This window comes from Castor canadensis, chromosome 11 (genome assembly GCF_047511655.1).
Source record: "Castor canadensis chromosome 11, mCasCan1.hap1v2, whole genome shotgun sequence".
NCBI lineage: Eukaryota > Metazoa > Chordata > Mammalia > Rodentia > Castoridae > Castor > Castor canadensis.
This window is the reverse complement of record NC_133396.1, coordinates 110,411,489-110,428,578: the sequence shown is the minus strand read 5'-3', so window position 1 is coordinate 110,428,578 and position 17,090 is coordinate 110,411,489. Positions and strand designations below refer to the sequence as shown.

Below are 17,090 nucleotides of genomic sequence, written 5' to 3'. Positions count from 1 at the left end.
GCCTTGTGATCAGTAGGCTAGTGCTCAACCTCTGAGCTACCTCTGAGCCCTGTGTACGGTCTCTTGATAGTAGTGGGGAAGAGCATAAAATTTAGTAGCATGGGGAATTTTCTTTTTCATTTTATTTGTTTATGTATATATATATTTTTGGTGATGGTGTTGCACTTTGAACTCAGGGCTTCACACTTGCAAGGCACGTGCTTTATTGCTTGAGCAACACCTCTTGACCTGTAATGTTTTTGGGGGGTGGGTAGTGATATGGGGTTTGCACTCAAGTCCTCACACTTGCTAGGCAGGTATCCTACCACTTGAACTATCTCCCCAGCCCATTTTTGCTTTAGTTATTTTTTAGGTATAGTCTCCTATTTTTTGCCCAGGTTGGCTTCAGACCACAATCTTCCTTCCTACATTGCTGGCATCACAGTCCTGCACCACTATACCTTGGCTTACTGATTTTTCCCCGGATTGGCCACAAACTGAGATCCTCCTTATCTCTGCCTCCTAAGTAGCTGGGATTACAGGCATGAGCTACTGTTCCTGGCCTCCTGATGTATTATTATTATTATTGATACTGGGGCTTGAACTCAGGGCCTGTACCTTGAGCCACTCCACCAGCCCTTTTTTGTGATGGGTTTTTTCGATCTAGGATCTCTCAAACTATTTGCCATAGTGACTTTAAAAAGTAATCTTCCTGATCTCTGCCTCCTGAGTAGCTAGGATTACAGGCATGAGCCACTGGCACCTGTCTTTAATGTATTATTTTGAATGAGTAAATCCATGCCTAAGACAAATTCCAAAAGGTGTGCAATACAAATGAGTTCCTCTGTTATTACTGTCCCTGCTTCATCCCTTGATTTTCTTCCCTGGAGGCAGCAATGATAGCGGTTTCTGTGTATCTTCCTAGAGATATTCTCTATAAATATATAGTTTGTTTATATTTTTTATATGAATGTAGTGGCATACTAGACCACTGTATCTTCTCCTTATTTAGGAGAAAGCAAAGATTTACTAGGATGCCATTAAAAATCGTCTTGTCCTTTTTGAGGCAGAGTCTTGTTATGGAGCCCAGGCTGACCTCTAACTCCGTCTTCTTGCCTCAGCCTCCCAAATACTGGGATGACAGTTATGTGTCCTATCATAACCGACTGTATCTTACCTTTGTCTTTTTCACTTTATATCTTGGAGATATTTCTAAACAAATCATATAGCATCCTTGTTTTGTTTTAATAACCATGTGTGCCATTTTCTCTATGGTAGTAACATAATTTATTTGGCCAATCCCCTATTAAGGACTTTTAGGCTATTTCCAGACTTGGAAATAGTGCTACAAAGAATATCTTTAGATGCTTTGTACATAGGAGGAAGTGTACCTGTAGGGTGAATTTCCAGCAGTCTAGAGACAGAGATCAATGTTTAGAGATTTGTTAAAAGAATGATGAGGGATAGAATTAAGTTAGTGGCAGAAGGAGCAGACAGAGAATGAATTGGAAGTTTTATATCCCATCACTTTTAAAATTTAAACATAGGGAAAATAACATGTTTAAAATACATGTTTTAGCTTATCAGTGGTTTCATTTAATTGGAAGTTTTTTTTTATTTCTTCGTGGTACATAAAATGTTACATTAAGTAGCAGTTTTTTATTTTTGGTTCTGGAGATTAAACCAGGGCCTAGTACACTTTTATACCTTCATACTGAACCCCCGACAACAGTATTTTAGGGAAAGTAAACTCCTCTATTAGTGGGATGTTTAGGTTCTAATTTACTTTTGGCTGTTGATAACACGGAATAGTTTTCTGTTTAGAATGGGGAAAGTTTTGGACTTAGGATATTTCTACATAATTGTGGATCCTGAGGGAGGACTGTACTTAACAGGTGAATTTTTAGGTTAAACGCAAATATCATATGACCTCCCATAACCTATAGCTCTTGATATCTCTGATTGTGAATTAGGATATTCTTTGTATTTCTTTCTATGGAGCATATGGTATTCATATAATACTTTTGGTTATTGGAGATGATACAGAGCTAGAGTTCTCATAACTGTAGTATCACTGAGTTAATACCGGTCTCACAGATTGAGAGATCAGCCTGCTGAAAGCCTGACCCTTGAGTCCCTCTGATTATGTGATCTTTCTCACATGTGCTTCCACCATGATGCCATCTGCTATGTTGTGACACAGCTAAGGGGGCCCTTGGCAGAAGTCAGAAACATGAAGATACTAGATCTTGGACTTTCAGCCTTTAAAACTTTGTGCTAAATAGGGGCTGGGGGGATACAGTACTGGGGTTCCAACTTCTGGCTATGCACTTGCTACATAGGCATTCTACCACTTGAGCCAGGCCTCATGTATTTTGGAGATAGAGTCTCACTCTTTGCCCAGGGTAGCTTGGACCTCAGTTCTCCTATTTTGGGTTTCCCACTAATGCTGAAATGACAGCCACAAGCCACCATGTCCAGCTTCTTTCCATCAAGATGGGATCTTGTAAATTTATTTTCCCAGCTGGCCTATCTCAGCCTCCTAGTAGCTTGGGATGACAGGTGCTTGCTACTACACCCAGCTATAGGTTGGGATGGAGGTCTCCCTTTTTCTTTTCTTTTTTTTTTGGTTGCCTTGGACTGTGACCCTCATGATCTCAGCCTCCCAAGTAGCTAGGATTACTGGCATAAACCACTGGCACCTAGTTAGCTTCTTTTCTTTATGGATTAACGAGCCCCTAGTATTTTATTATAGGAACAAAAAAGAGACTGAACAACTGGATATTTTTTGAGAGTATGGACGAGTAATTTATTGATTATCTGGATGGTTATAATTGTCTGGTGTTTCCTATTGTAAGATTCAGATTATGCAGTTTTAGAAATAACAAGTAATGCTCTGTTCTTAATTCATTATACTTAAAAGAACATAATGTCTCTTAATCAGATTAATAATGATGTTAACTTTTTATTTATTTTTTGGTGGCTCTGTGGTTTAAACTCAGGACCTCACGCTTGCTAGGCAAGCACTCTACCACTTGAGCCACTCCTCCAGCCCTGTTTTGTGTTGGGCTGGCTTTGAACTTCAATCCTCCTGATCTCTGCCCTCTGAGTAACTAGGTTATAGGCATGAGCCACTGGTGCCTGGCCCAAATACAAGTTTCTTTCCTTTCTTTTCTTTTCTTTTTTTGGTGGTGCTGGGGCTTGAGTTCAGGGCCTATACCTCAAGCCACTCTACCGAAGCCCTTTTTTTCTTGATGGTTCTTCAAGAGGGTCTCTTGAACCATTTTCGTGGGTTGGCTTTGAACCGCGATCCTGCTGATCTTTGCCTCCTGAATAGCTAGGGTGACAGGCGGGAGCTACTGTAGCCTAGTACAAGTTTCTTAATTCCATCATTCCGTCTACATTTATCCATGGCATTTGATCATAAAACAGGGTTTCTCTCCCTACTCCTTCCCCTGATGATTTGTTTATATCCAGGTGTATTCATGGATTTGTTTTATTCTGTGGTTTATAATCCTTCACTGTAATTTATTTTGACTCTTGTAATAGATTTGACCAGTAGAAACCCTTTAATCTGATGCCTATATTCTTTTGACAACATTATTTCAATAGTTTTTAACTTTCTGGTCAAGGTGTTTCAACCTATGCTTGTACTTTTTCTCTTGGCCTGGAATGAGTCATTTCTCCAAGAAGCCGTGGTTACACTTAGAAACCAAGATCAAATTAGGTGTCTTCATTGGTACTAGAATGTCATTTCTTCTAGGCCTTTTCATTAGAAAGATTTAGGAAATGGTCATACGTACACACAAATACACGCACACGTGCACACACATGCACATGTTCATCTTTGTTTTTCCTCTTTATAACTGAGTTCATTCTGGCTTCCAATTACATTCTCATACCATAGGTTTTATTCCAGCGTTCCCCCTTCCCATATTTGTAACTTTCAAAGTCTGAATCAAACTCAAAGTTAGCATTAGTGAGATCTGCCGATAGTTCCGATACTGAGTGTGAAAGAGAAAGAGGAATCAAAGACAACTCAGGATGTTTGTTTGGAGCCACTAGAATAGGTAGAAATGCCATTTACTGAAATGAAGAAGAGTATAGGAGGACAAAGTTTGGAGGAAGAGATTAGAAAGTCAGTTCATGCTGACTCTTAAACTCTCTTTCAGGCATGTAAGAGGAGACATTGAGTGAACACATGGATATTTGAGTCTGCAGTTCAAGTACAAGGTCCAGGATGGAAAAACAGATTACTTCAAGAAAATCAGTGAAACTTTCAGGGCAAAGATGATTGTTTTTCCATAATAACTTTTTATAATGGGAGCAGTAAACTCATATTATAAAACTTAGAGGACTAGAGGTATAGCTCACACAATAGAGTACCTGTCTAGCAAGCATGAAGCCCCGAGTTCAAACTCTAGTACCACCAAAAACAAGAAACAAAAACAAAACAAAAAGAATACAAGCAAGTAAAAGGAAAAAATACATGTCTTTTAGGATCAGTACTGCCAAAACTTAGTCATGTCCTTTCTTCTCTTTCTCTCTCTCTCTCTCTCTCTCTCTCTCTCTCTCTCCCCCCCTCTCTCCCTCCCTCCCTCCCTCTCTCTCCTTCTCTCTCCTCCTTCTCTCTCCTCCGTCTCTCTACAGAGCCTTATTTTGTAGCCCAGACTGGTCTCAGACTCAGGATCCTCCTGGCTCAGTCTCCTGAGTGCTGGGATTATAGATGTGCACCACTATACCCCTGCTCTGATTATAAAATACAAATAAAACTATAGGGTTTTTCTCTAAAATGAGATCTTTTTGCTTATTTATTTATTTAACCGAATCTCAGGCTGGCGGAGTGGCTCAAGTGGTAGAGCACATGCTTAGTGAGTGTGAGGCCCTGAGTTCAAACCCCAGTACTGCCTAAAAAGAAAGAAAGAAAATGTTTAAATTGAATCTCTCTTTGTTGACCAGACTGTTCTCATACTCTTGGGCTCAAGTGTCTGGTCTTACAGATGAGTGCCTCCTCACCTGGCTTAAAGTGGTTTTTTTCAATTGATGATCTCTTCATTTCCATTTCTCTTTTTTTTTTTTTTTTGGTGGTACTGGAGTTTGAACTCAGGGCCTCATGCTTGCTACTGCCAGCCCCCATGTCATTAAAATTTTATTCTATCTAATTCCCTAACCACATTCAGGTTTCCTCAGTTCACACTGGGCATGGTGATACACACCTATAATCCTAGTACTTGAAAGGCTGAGGCAAGAGGATCCTGAGTTCGAAGCCAACTTGGGCCACACAGCAAGTGCCTGTCTTAAAAACAAAACAGCAGATTGGCTCGGTTGATCGAAAAATGTCATTTAATATCTGTGTGTTGATCCAAATCCATCGATTTCATCTGATTGCTATGTCCCTGGAGTCTTTCTTTTTTTTTTTTTTTTTTTGGCGAGACTTGAGTTTAAACTCAAGGCTTTGTGCTTGCAAAGCAGGCACTCTACTGCTTGAGCCACACAAATGGACAAAATGGACTGCCTAGTCCATTTTGCTCTGGTTTATTTTAGAGATGGAGTCTCTTGAACTATTTGTCCAGGCTGGCCTTAAACCATGATCCTCTGATCTCTCAAGTAGCTAAGAATATAAAGTGTGAGCACTGGCACCTGGCTCTGGAGTCTTTTGTAGTCTTTCTGGCCACTAATCATGTAGAGTATCTCATTTTCTGGATTTGTCTGGTTGCTTCCTTATGGTGTTATTATATGATGGTGGTGGTAGTGGTGCTGCTGGTGATGTTTGGCAGTCCTAGGGTTTGAACTCAGAGCCTCACCCTGGCTGGGGAAGTGCTTTACCAGTTGGGCTTGGGCCACGCCCCCAACCCAGTTTCAGAACTTTTTTTTTTCCTTTTCAGTATTGGGATTTGAGTTTAGGGCCTCGTGTTTGCTAGGCAGGCACTCTACCACATGAGTCACTCAGTCATCCCTTCACTTAATGAGTAATTCATCAAAGAAGAAACTTTGAATTTGAAAGGGAAACGATGAGACTAAAAGAGCAGGTAGGATATAGATCTTAAAAGGAGGCCTAAAGCTGAGCACAGGTAGCTCAAGCTTCTTGGGAAACGTAAGATTGGGAGGATTGTGGTTTGAGGCCAGCCCTGACAAACAGTTCATGAGACTCCCTCTCCAAAATAACCAGAACAAAATGGACTGGAGGTGTGGTTCAAGCAGTAGAGTGCCTGTTTTGTGAACACAAAGCCCTGACTGAGTTCAAACCCCAGTCCAATACACACACAAAAAAAAGCAGCCCTAAAGGAGTTTCAGCTGTTTGCAGGAAGCAGTGGGAAGTCATTCCCAATTTTTGATATGAGAAATAATTGGATATGTTTGCATTGTAGAAGATAAGTTTAGCAATGATACAGAGAATAGGGCTGGGGTGTGTGGCTCAAGTGGTAGAGTACCTACCTAGCAAGTGCTAGGCTCTGAGTTCATATTCCAGTCAGAGAGAGAAAATAAATTTATTCAGAAGTAACATAACCAATTAGGGAGCTGCTACAGTAGTCCAGATCAAAGGTGATAAAACCCAGCAAAGAATAGCAGGAGGAGACTATAAATTTGAGAAATAGTATTGGAAACAAAATTGGCTAGACTTTGAGATTAATTAAAGTGGGGATTGGAGAGGCGAGGAGTCAGAAAGAATTTTGGCTAAACATAAGAGCAGTAACAGATGAAAAGGAAGATAATTAATAAAAAACTAAAAAAAAAAACCCCAAAACATTCTCAGCATGATTCAGAGACTTAGAAGTGAGTATGTACCTTGACTGGTAGAGGGAAATCCAGGCTTGAAATCTATAGATGTGGGAGCCCTTAATCCATGGTAGTAATTAAAGCCATAGAAGTGGGTGATTATGTTGACAGCATTCCATTTTCTGTGCTAAGCCTTGTACTAAATGCCTGTGAGGTTTTCATTATACAAAGAAGGAACGTGACATAGAGTTAAATAATATGTAAGACTCTAAAGCTATTAAGTGACATAGCCAGGAATGGGCAGACTGCTATCTGACTTAAAGCTTGACATCTTAAAACATTAAGCATAAGCAAATAGAGAAAAGTACTCAGGGGAAAATCCTAAGAAGCATCAGCAGTTGAAAAGACAATCATAAGAAGATTGTCTACTGTATATGACTGTAGAGGAGGAGCCAGAGAGGAAGGAAGAAAATTGGAGAGTGGTTATGACAGAAGCAAAAGGAAAAATTATACACAGATTATTCTGTGGCCCAAAAGCCACAAAAAAATAATACTTTTATAATTTTTTAAAGTCTCCATTGGGTTTAATAAATTGGAATTTATTGGAAACCTTGATAATTGCTGTTTGACGCATTGACAATATAGATGCAATAACAGTTTTTATAAAGCCCTTCATATAGTAGTAGTTTGCATGGTTTTAAGTGTAAAAAAAAAAAAAAGATAGCTCCTACGATTAAAAAGTTAAAGTGGGGAGGAAGAATGGCTCTAGCAATAAGAGCGCTGCCTTGCATGCATGAAGCCGTGAGTTCAAACTTCAGTGCCACCAAAAAAAAAAAAAGTTAAAGTGGAGACAGTATACAAAACTCATTCACATCCTTGAATCCAAGAGATTTTAACTAAAAGAAGGAAAGGGAGTTATAAAAGCTAAGGATAACCTAAGGTGGTCACAGGAATGCTTGTTTAAAATGGGAGAGACATACACATGAATATGTTGGGAGACAGCCCATAGGAATATAAATACATAAATAAGATACAGATTGGTGCAAGAAGCCAAGTGTGGTGGTGCACAGCTGTAATTCCAGCACTTAGGAGGCAGAGGCAGGAGGATCAAGAGTTTGAGGCCAGTCTGGAAAAAAAAAAAATGACAGGAGGGAGGGAAAATACAAGAAATAAGGATAGTTGATGGAGTATGCTTTTCCCAATTTGTGAAGAGGAGCTAGGAAGGAAGGGATACACAGTACTGGGATTACGCTTTAATAGGAAGACTGACACTTTTAGCTAGGTAAATTTACCTGGATAAATTTAAAAAAGGGTACAGTAAGACTCCCCTTATCCACAGTCTGATTTTTCTGCACATTTCAGTTACCCTTGGTCAACAAGGACATGGAAATAGTCAATGAAAAATTACAGAAATAAAGTTATAAATTTTAAATTGTGCACCCTGCAGCCTGGAAGGTGAATCATCACTTTGTCCATCCCGTCAGTTCTACTGTACACGTTAAGTCATTTAGTAGCATCTTGGATTATCGATAGCCTGTTTGGGTATAGGAGCAGTACCTATGTACAAGTATCCCTTTTTTTGCTTTGTTTATTTGTTTAGAGACAGGGTCTTGCTCTGTACCCTTGTTCAAGCTAACCTTGAACTTAAGATCAATCCTCTTGCCTTAGTCTCCCATGAGCGCTGAGATTACAGTCATGTACTACCATGGCCAACTAGTGTACAAGTGTCATTTATTTGATTTCATAATGGCGCCAAGAGTGATGATGCTGGCAGTTTGGATATGCCAAAGAAAAGCCGTAAGAGGTTTTCTTTAAGGGAAAAGATAGAAGTTGTTCACTTAATAAAGAAAAAGTTGTGTGCTGAGTTAGTGTGCTAACATCTACAGTAATAACAAATCTTCTATCCATGAAATTGTGACAGTTAAAGAAATTCATGCTACATTTTGCTATCACCCCTCAAACTGCAAAGGTTTTAATCCCAGTACACAGTAAGTGCTTTGTTCAAATGTGACAGGCATACAATTTATATATGCATTTATAAGAAAAAGCATAGTATACAGACAGTCCTTAACTGATGTTGGTTCATTTAAGATTTTTCAACTTGTAATGGTGCAAAAGTTATACATGTTCAGTAGATACTGTACTTTGAATTTGATTTTTGATTTTTTTGTCTTTGTTTTTTGTGGTACTGAGGGTTGAACTCAGTGCCCCTTGTTCACTAGGTGGGTGCCCTACTACTCTTGAGCCACACCCCTAGCCCGATTTTTTTTTTTTTTTTAAAGACAGAGTCTCCATATGTAGCCTGAGCTGGCCTGGAACTCATGTAGCCCAGGCTTGTCCCAAACTTTCAGTCTTCCTGCCTCAGCCTCCCAAGTGCTAGAATTACAGGCCTCTATTATCACACCATGTTGAATTTTTAATTTTGATCTCTTACGTGGCTAGCCCTGTGTTGTATGACAGTCTTGCAAAGCTGGTCAGCAGCAGCAAGCCACAGTTCTTAGAAGGTCATGTGGTCCTGAGGGTAAACACTACACTGTTGCTAAACTATGGTATTCAGTAGATTTGATGTATTAAATGCATTTTCCTTTCTCTTCTTCTTCTTTTGGTGGAACTGGGGTTTGAATTTAGGACTTCGCACTTGCAAAGCAAGTGTGGCTTGAGCCACACTTTCAGTCCTTTTTTTTTTTTTTGTGACACTGGTGTTTGAACTCAGGGCCTATGCCTTGAGCCATTCCACCAAGCCTCACGCTTGCTAGGCAGGCGCTCTACCACTTGAGCCACTCCACCAGTCTACTTCTAGTCCATTTTGCTCCGGTTATTTTTGAGATGGGGTCTGGAGAGCCATTTTCCCTTGAACTGTAATTCTCCCGATCTCAGCCTCCCAAGTAGCTAGGATTATAGGTGTGAGCCACCAGCCCTGGCTTCAAAGACCACTTTTATATGGGAGGTTTTTACTATTAATGGTTTCAGACACCCACTGGGGAAACGGGTGGTCTTGTAACTCGTAAGCATAATGGTGGACTACTTAATACTTAATTTTTTTTGAGAGACGATAGTTCTCATCTGATGAGTTCTGCTTTTTCTTTGAAATAGCATATAAGCTTATCACCTGAGAGTGGGAAGGGATATAGTTAAAGAGCTGAGTGAGTGGTATAAATTTAAAACTTACAGCAAATGAGAGGATGCTGATTAAGAGCATATGGAGGGATTATACTGTTGAGGGCCCAACTGAGGAAGAATTTATATGGTTTTGATCTTCCTCTTGCTACAGTTTTCTTCAACAGAACCCAACAGCAAAAACAAATCTACAGTAAAGGCATTCAGTTAGATTAATCTGAATTTAGGATTTGGTTGAATGCATATGACAAAGCTAAATTAGGTGAAGAAGGAAAAGAGAGTTTTGACAAAAGAATGGTTTAAATAATGTGTCAAGTACTCTAGCATTGATGGAGAAATAATTGAGTAGTAGAAGAGACTGAGGAGTTAGAGAAAATAAAGAACTGAGATTTTTTTTTTTTTTTTTTTTAAAGAACTGAGGTCTTAATGAAATTGAAGAACAAGTATAATGGGAATGGGAGTGTGTGGTCAGAGAAGGGATAAGGAGTAGTTCTTAGAGGTCACTCAATTTGAAATCCAGGAACCTGACAGACTAGAAAAACATGGTATTGAAATTCCTCAGCATAATAATGAAACACGAGTGGGTTTAGTCAAGATTCTAGATAATATAAAAAACAAAATAAAGATTCTAGGTAATAAAGTGAGTCTTCTCATGGGTCTTTGGAAAGCTTAAGCTAGGTGTATGCATGGAATCAGATTATTTACAGAACACTAACCTAGCACTGAAAGTGGCCCCAGAGCTAGTAACTAGAAGGTGCATTTGAGTAGTATCTAGATTAGTTGACAAAAAAGGTCTGTCTATACTATTCAGCAATAGCATAGTTACATTCTGATTATAGATTCCAAATTCCTGCTCTTTCCACTAACCTTGGTACATTGCTGCAACAAGTCCAGTTTATGCATCTCAGTTTTGTTTTATTTTTGCTTTTCTAGAGTTAATGGAGTTTTTTGGGAGGGGAGAAGAAGGGTTTTGTTTTTTTTTTAAAGTATCATGTCTACACAGTAAGGCAATCTACTTGAGTACCTTGAACAGAAACTTAACCTGAAATAGTCAAGGTTTTTAGTATATTTAATAAACTGATCCATTGGTTCATTTGTTTATTTATCCTTCTTTTCATCCTTTTGTATCTATATAAAAAAGCATTTAACAGTTTGAAAATAATATATTAGGAATATGTTGAACTAAGTATAACATGACTCATTTTGTTTCCTTTGTCTTTTGTCATCTCTAGCTGCATATCCCCATCGTTTGAACCTCTTTTACCTTGCCAATGATGTCATACAGAATTGTAAAAGGAAAAATGCAATCATATTCCGTGAATCGTTTGCTGACGTACTTCCTGAAGCAGCTGCTCTAGTGAAGTAAGTAAAGTAATTATTTTTGGAAAAAATTGTTAGCATAAATTAACTGTCCAAAGGGGTTTTGTTGCGATATTTGCAACATGCATAAAATGTACTTTGATCAAATTCACCCATCTATATTTTTCTGTCTTTTTTTAATCATATTATTGTTACACTTGAGAATATTTCTCTTTCTTAACCACCCTGCTTTTTAACAGTTCCTGGTGTGTTACATTGTGCTAAGTTAGTGAATTCTTACTACTCTTTGAGATCTAAGAAAATTTAGAATTTTAGTTTCTCTCTTCACCCATTAGCAAAAACTGTAATAGTTGCACATGCTTGAAGATCCAAGTATATTTTGTCCAAATTGTTCATTATAATTTTCCTTCTGATACAGTTCCTTCCTTCCTTCTCATTCTTCCTTTCTCTCTTTTTCTTTCCGTCTTTCTTTTCTGTCTCTCTCTCTCTGTGTCTCAGTTTTTTGTTTGTTTCTTCTTCCCCTTGATATTAGGGATTGAACCCAGTGCCTTGTGCATGCTAGGCAAGCTTTTTACCACTGAGCTATACTCTTAGCCCTTGTTCTTTTTAAACACATTTTTCTCTTCTTCTAGAGTCTTCCTGAAATCTTGCCTCCCTCCATGAACTCTGTTTAATTAAACTAGAAATACTTATTCCCAACATCAGATTTGTATCCAGCCTTTCCTGCATTGTATTCCTATGAAATGGTTGTAGAAACAAGGATTCCATGCTCAAGTAAATTTGGAGAATCACTCACATCACCTTTCCTCTCCTAAAGATTTAGAATGCATTGTCAGACAGCATTTCCTAAACTTTGACCATGCTGCTTCCTTTTTTTTCTTTTTTGGTCTTACTGGGATTTGAACTCAGGGCTTCACGCTTGCCAGGCAAGTGCTCTACCACTTCAGCCAATCCGCCATCCCTAATTCTTTTTGAATACTCAACAAACATTCCCCACATTTGGTGAATTCTGATATATATAGTACAAACTTATTGGTTCTTAATTTTTATGCTGCATTAGTAGTATTGTCATTGTGTTATTTGTTAATTTTTTTGTATAACAGATGTGCAGTTACACACTTAACAATTATGTGGAATGGTCATAATAGCTAAATATTTCCTCAAATTACAGGTTTATTAGCATTGATCCATTTGTTAATATTAACATATTCAGAACTGAATGGTCCTTGTTCCGTCTTTTGCTTTGTTTTTGTTTGTGAGACAGTCTTGTGTAGCCCAAGCTGGCCTAGAACTCACTATGTAGCTCAGGCTGGCTGTGAGCTCTCCATCTCCTTCTACCCCTACCACAGTGCTATACACTGTGTACACACCTGATCTCCTTCCTTTGTATTATTAACTTAAAATGTCTACTTTGTTATTACAAAAGATTAAAATATGGTTCTACTTAGATATAATACATAATTTTTTTGTGTGTGGGGCTGGGTTTTGAACTCACAGCTTCACCCTAGCAAACCAGGTGCTCTACCTCTTGAACCATACCTCCAAGTCTGTTTTGCTCTGGTTATTTTGGAGATAGGGTCTTTCAAACCATATTCCCGGGCCAGCCTTGAACCATGAGCCTCCCAACCTCAGCTCCCAGATGGCTAGGATTATAGGTGTGAGCCATGTGCCTGGTTTATGCTGTCTCTACATAATTTTGAGTAAGAAAAACAGTACTCTGGATGACCTCTACCTAAAGTTTCTGCTGTTAATATCATCATAATCTCTTTAACAGTTAGCCTTGTGTTTCCTAGGCTTTTGGATTTCATGGTCTAATAAATGGGTTATTTAGCAAGGAATGTAGCTCAGTGGTAGAGTTCTTGCTTAGAATTGAGAAGTGATGAGTTTGATCTCAGCAACACAAACACAGACACATATGTATGTGGTTGTCAACTTTTTTTTCCCCACTGAACATAGATGTTTTTAAAAATAATCTACTTCCCATTAATATTATTATTTCATAGAGAAAAAGTGGGATGGACATAATCTCAGAATAAGTACAGTCTTTTAAATTAAAATTTTAAGCTCTAAAAGCTTCTTAACCCAGTGAAAGGCCCTGAGTTCAGACCCTGCACTACCAGAAACATTAAGCACGGAAAGACTCTGTAATCTCAGAATAAGTACAGTCTTTTAAATTAAAATTTTAAGCTCTAAAAGCTTCTTAACCCAGTGAAAGGCCCTGAGTTCAGACCCTGCACTACCAAAAACTAAGCACGGAAAGACCTTATTATTTCTTTACTTTATTGTGATACTGAGATTTAAATTCATGGATAGCTTTAATAAACAAACCTGTAGTAAACATCAGACTTAGTAATAAAACAATAGAAGTATTCCAAGGCAAAAGCCCTCTATCAGTCATTTCTATTCATTATTTTACTGGAAGTGTCATTCATTTAGAAATGAATGAGTGAATGCTTTTAAAAAAATACGAGAATTGCCATTATTTATATGTTAATGTAAGTAGCAACCCATTTTTGTGAAGGGTAGCTTTTTTTTTTTTCTGGCGGTACTGAGGGTCTACACCTTGAACCACTCCACTAGCCCTTTTTTGCGAAGGGTTTTTTCGAGATAGGGTCTTGCGAAACTATTTGCCCGAGCTGGCTTCGAACTGTGATCCTCCTGATCCCTGCCTCCTGAGTATCTAGGATTACAGCCGTAAGCCACTGGTGCCTGGCTTATATTTTAGGCTGTTTGAGCCATGGGATCTCTGTCACAGCTACTTAGCTCTGTCATTCTGTCAAAACACATAGACAGCACACAAACAAATAGACCACGGCTATGTCCCAACAAGACTTTATTTAAAAAAACAGGGAGTGAGCCAAATTTAGTATGAAGTTTGTAATTTGCCAACCCTTAGCCTACCTAAAAAGCTTAAGAGAATTCTGTTAAATAGCAAAATTCAAGTAGAACATACAAATTCAGTAGCTCTCCTATAGTTGCTAGGAGTAACTAATATAAAAATTTAATTAAGAAAAGAATTCGTTTTGAAAAACAAAAAGAACTCCCCCTCAAAAGAAAGAAACTCCACTTAAAACTGAAAAAATATAATAGCTGGATGTGGTGGTGTACACTTGGGAGACTGAAACAAGAGGATTGTGAGTTCAAGGCCAGCCTGGGTTATATAGCAAGACCCCATCTCAAAATAAACAAACTTAATAAGTATAATAAGCACGGAAGCCAGGCATTGGTGGCTCACAACTGTTAATTCTAGCTACTTGGGAGGCAAATATCAGGATAATTGCAGTTCAAAGCCAGCCTGGGCAAATAGTTCACGAGACCCTATCTTGAAAAACCCCATCACACAAAAAAAAGGACTAGTGGAGTGGCTCAAGTAGTAAGAGTGCCTGCCTAGCAAGCATGAGGCCTTGAGTTCAAGCCCTGAACTACCAAAAAAACTATGCACAGAAAGACTTTATTATTTCTTTATTTTTTTGTGATACTGGGATTCGAATTCATGGATAGTTTTAATAAAGAAAATTTTCAAACTTCCAAAGGATATATAATTTAAAAGACTGGATAAATGGAGATACATTATTTTGAAGAAAAATATTTGGTCTTGGTAAATATGTTTCTTGGGCTGAGATGTAGCTCAGTGGAAGAGTGTTTGCCTAGCATGAGTATTCAATCCCTAGCTCTGCAAAAATAAATAAATAAAATAACAAATTACCTTGGATATTTATCCTTCCACATGATACCCTATAGAGATTTTGGTGGATATTAAAATTTATATCTTACTGGGCTGGGCGAGTAGCTCAAGATTACAGGCTTGAGCCACCGGCATCTGGCTTTCTTAGTTATTTTAAACAAAATTCTTGTAGAAGAAATGGTGCTTAGCACCTACATGTGATTTGTAGAAAATACGAGATCAAAAAGGCCTTGGTTTATAGTGCATATTCAAAAGCTGTCTTAATATTTTTTAGAGGTCTGTAGCCAGTTGATAGGCACATAATTCAGGGAAGAAATAGGATTATCTGATATCCAGAGTAAAAGGACAGAAATAGGAAAGGAAGCTGGGTGTGGCGCCTCAAGCCTGTAACTACAACTACTTGGGAGGCCAACACAGGAAAGATTACCGTTCTAGTCCAACCTGGGAAAAAGTTTACAAGACCCTATTTCCAAAGGCCGGGTGAGGTAGTATGCACCTGTCATCTTAGCTATACTAAAATCACAGTCGAGGCTTGCCCAGGCATAAAGCAATACCCTATCTCAAAAATAACCAAAGCAAAAAGGGCTGGCAGAGTGGCTGAAGTGGTAGAGCACCTGCTTCACAAGCTTGAAGTTCTGAGTTCAGCCTCAGTACCACCAGAAAAGGGGGCCAGGGAGTGAGGAGTTAATACACATAATTTAATACTTAAGATAGGTAAGAGGAGATGAACATAGAGGGAAACAAAGCATTTCAGAAAACTTGGGAAACTTTTCTCTCAAATATTTATCTAATTCTTTTGGTTTCTTTTGTTAAATTTATCTGTGCTTTGCTGGTTTGAAATTCTGTAGGCTAGGAACCTTGAGATACTGTAGTTATTGTTACTATAATGTGAGAGGGAGGGTATAGATAAAAGCAAAACCAAATTGATGCTACTTAGTAGTTGCCATTTGTGGCCTAGATCCCAGCTGGAGATAGAATTGCCAGTTTATCTAAATGTGCATCATTGTGAGAACACAATAATTGAAATTTCAATTTGAAAGGTAAAATGTCTACCCATGTTGATTGAAATACTATGAGCTACTCAGCCACCAGAATTACTTCAGTAAGTTCCACAGACTACAGGAGAATAATTTTGTTTTTGTTTTGTGGTGGTACTGGGGTTTGAACACAGGGCTAGGCAGGTGCTCCACCACTTGAGCCACTCCACCAGCCTTTTATTTTTGATTTTTTGTGTGTGTGCTTTTAAGACAGGGTATCATATCTCTGTGGAGCCTATGCTTACCTCCAACTTGCAACTTTCTGCCTCATCTCCCTAAATGCTGGAATTACAGGCATGCAAAACCATGCTTGGCTCAGAAGAATCCCTTTAAAAACTAAAAGTTTGCTGGATGTGGTGCATACCTGCAATCCCAGTACTCAGGAGACTAAAGTAGGATTTCGAGTCCCAGGTCAGCTGGTGCTACACACTGAGTTCCAGGCCATCTTGTAGTACAGAACAAGACCCTGTCTCAAAAACATTTTAAAAAAAGCACCAGTGGCTTACACCTATAATCCTAGCATCTCAGGAGGCAGAGATTTCAGAGGATTTCAGTTCAAGTCCAGCTTGGGCAAGTAGTTTGAGAAACTCTTTCTCAGAAATACCCAACACAAAAATAGGGCTGGTGGAGGAGCTCAAGTGGGAGAGCATTTGTGTAGCAAGCATGAGGTCCTGTGTACTGAAAAACAAAACAAAACAACAACAAAAAAAACTAACTAGAGGACTAGAGGTGTGGCTCAAGTGGAAGAGCACCTCCTTTGCAAGCACGAAGCCCTGAGTTCAAGTCCCAGTGCCACCAAAAAAAATTTTTTTTTTGCAGTACTGGAATTTGAACTCAGGACCCACGCCTTGAGCTCCTCCACCAGCTTTTTTATGATGGTTTTTTTGAGATAGGCTTTCTCGAACTATTTGCCCAAGCTGGCTTTGAACCACAATCCTCCTGATCTCTGCCTCCTGAGTAGCTAGGATTACAGATGTGAGCCACTGGCACCCAGCTACACCAAAACAAATTTTTAAAAACTGGTTTGTTTATATTCTTTTAGGACTATATAAGACTGGGTGTATCTTTCATGTAGGTGGAGCCTTTTCAAATCCTGTTATTATCTTAGGTTTTCATAAAAGGCAGTCATTTGTGCTTTTAATATTTGATCTTTTAGGGCTGGAGAAGTAGCTCAAGTGGTAGAGTACCGTTTTAGCAAGTGTGCGGCCCTGAGTTCAAACTTCAGTACCACTCCC

General features: G+C 38.8%; 1 protein-coding gene across 6 annotated transcripts in view; it reads left to right on the top strand.

Moving 5' to 3' along the window:
* Window positions 1-17,090, top strand: part of Rprd2 (regulation of nuclear pre-mRNA domain containing 2) — a 75,578-nt gene that overhangs the window by 24,850 nt on the left and 33,638 nt on the right. For all 6 annotated transcript variants that reach the window (XM_074048188.1, XM_020155780.2, XM_074048189.1 and 3 more), the window contains exon 2: window positions 11,046-11,175. In XM_074048188.1, coding sequence (XP_073904289.1) covers window positions 11,046-11,175 — 130 coding nt within the window. The remainder of the gene's footprint in view (window positions 1-11,045; window positions 11,176-17,090) is intronic.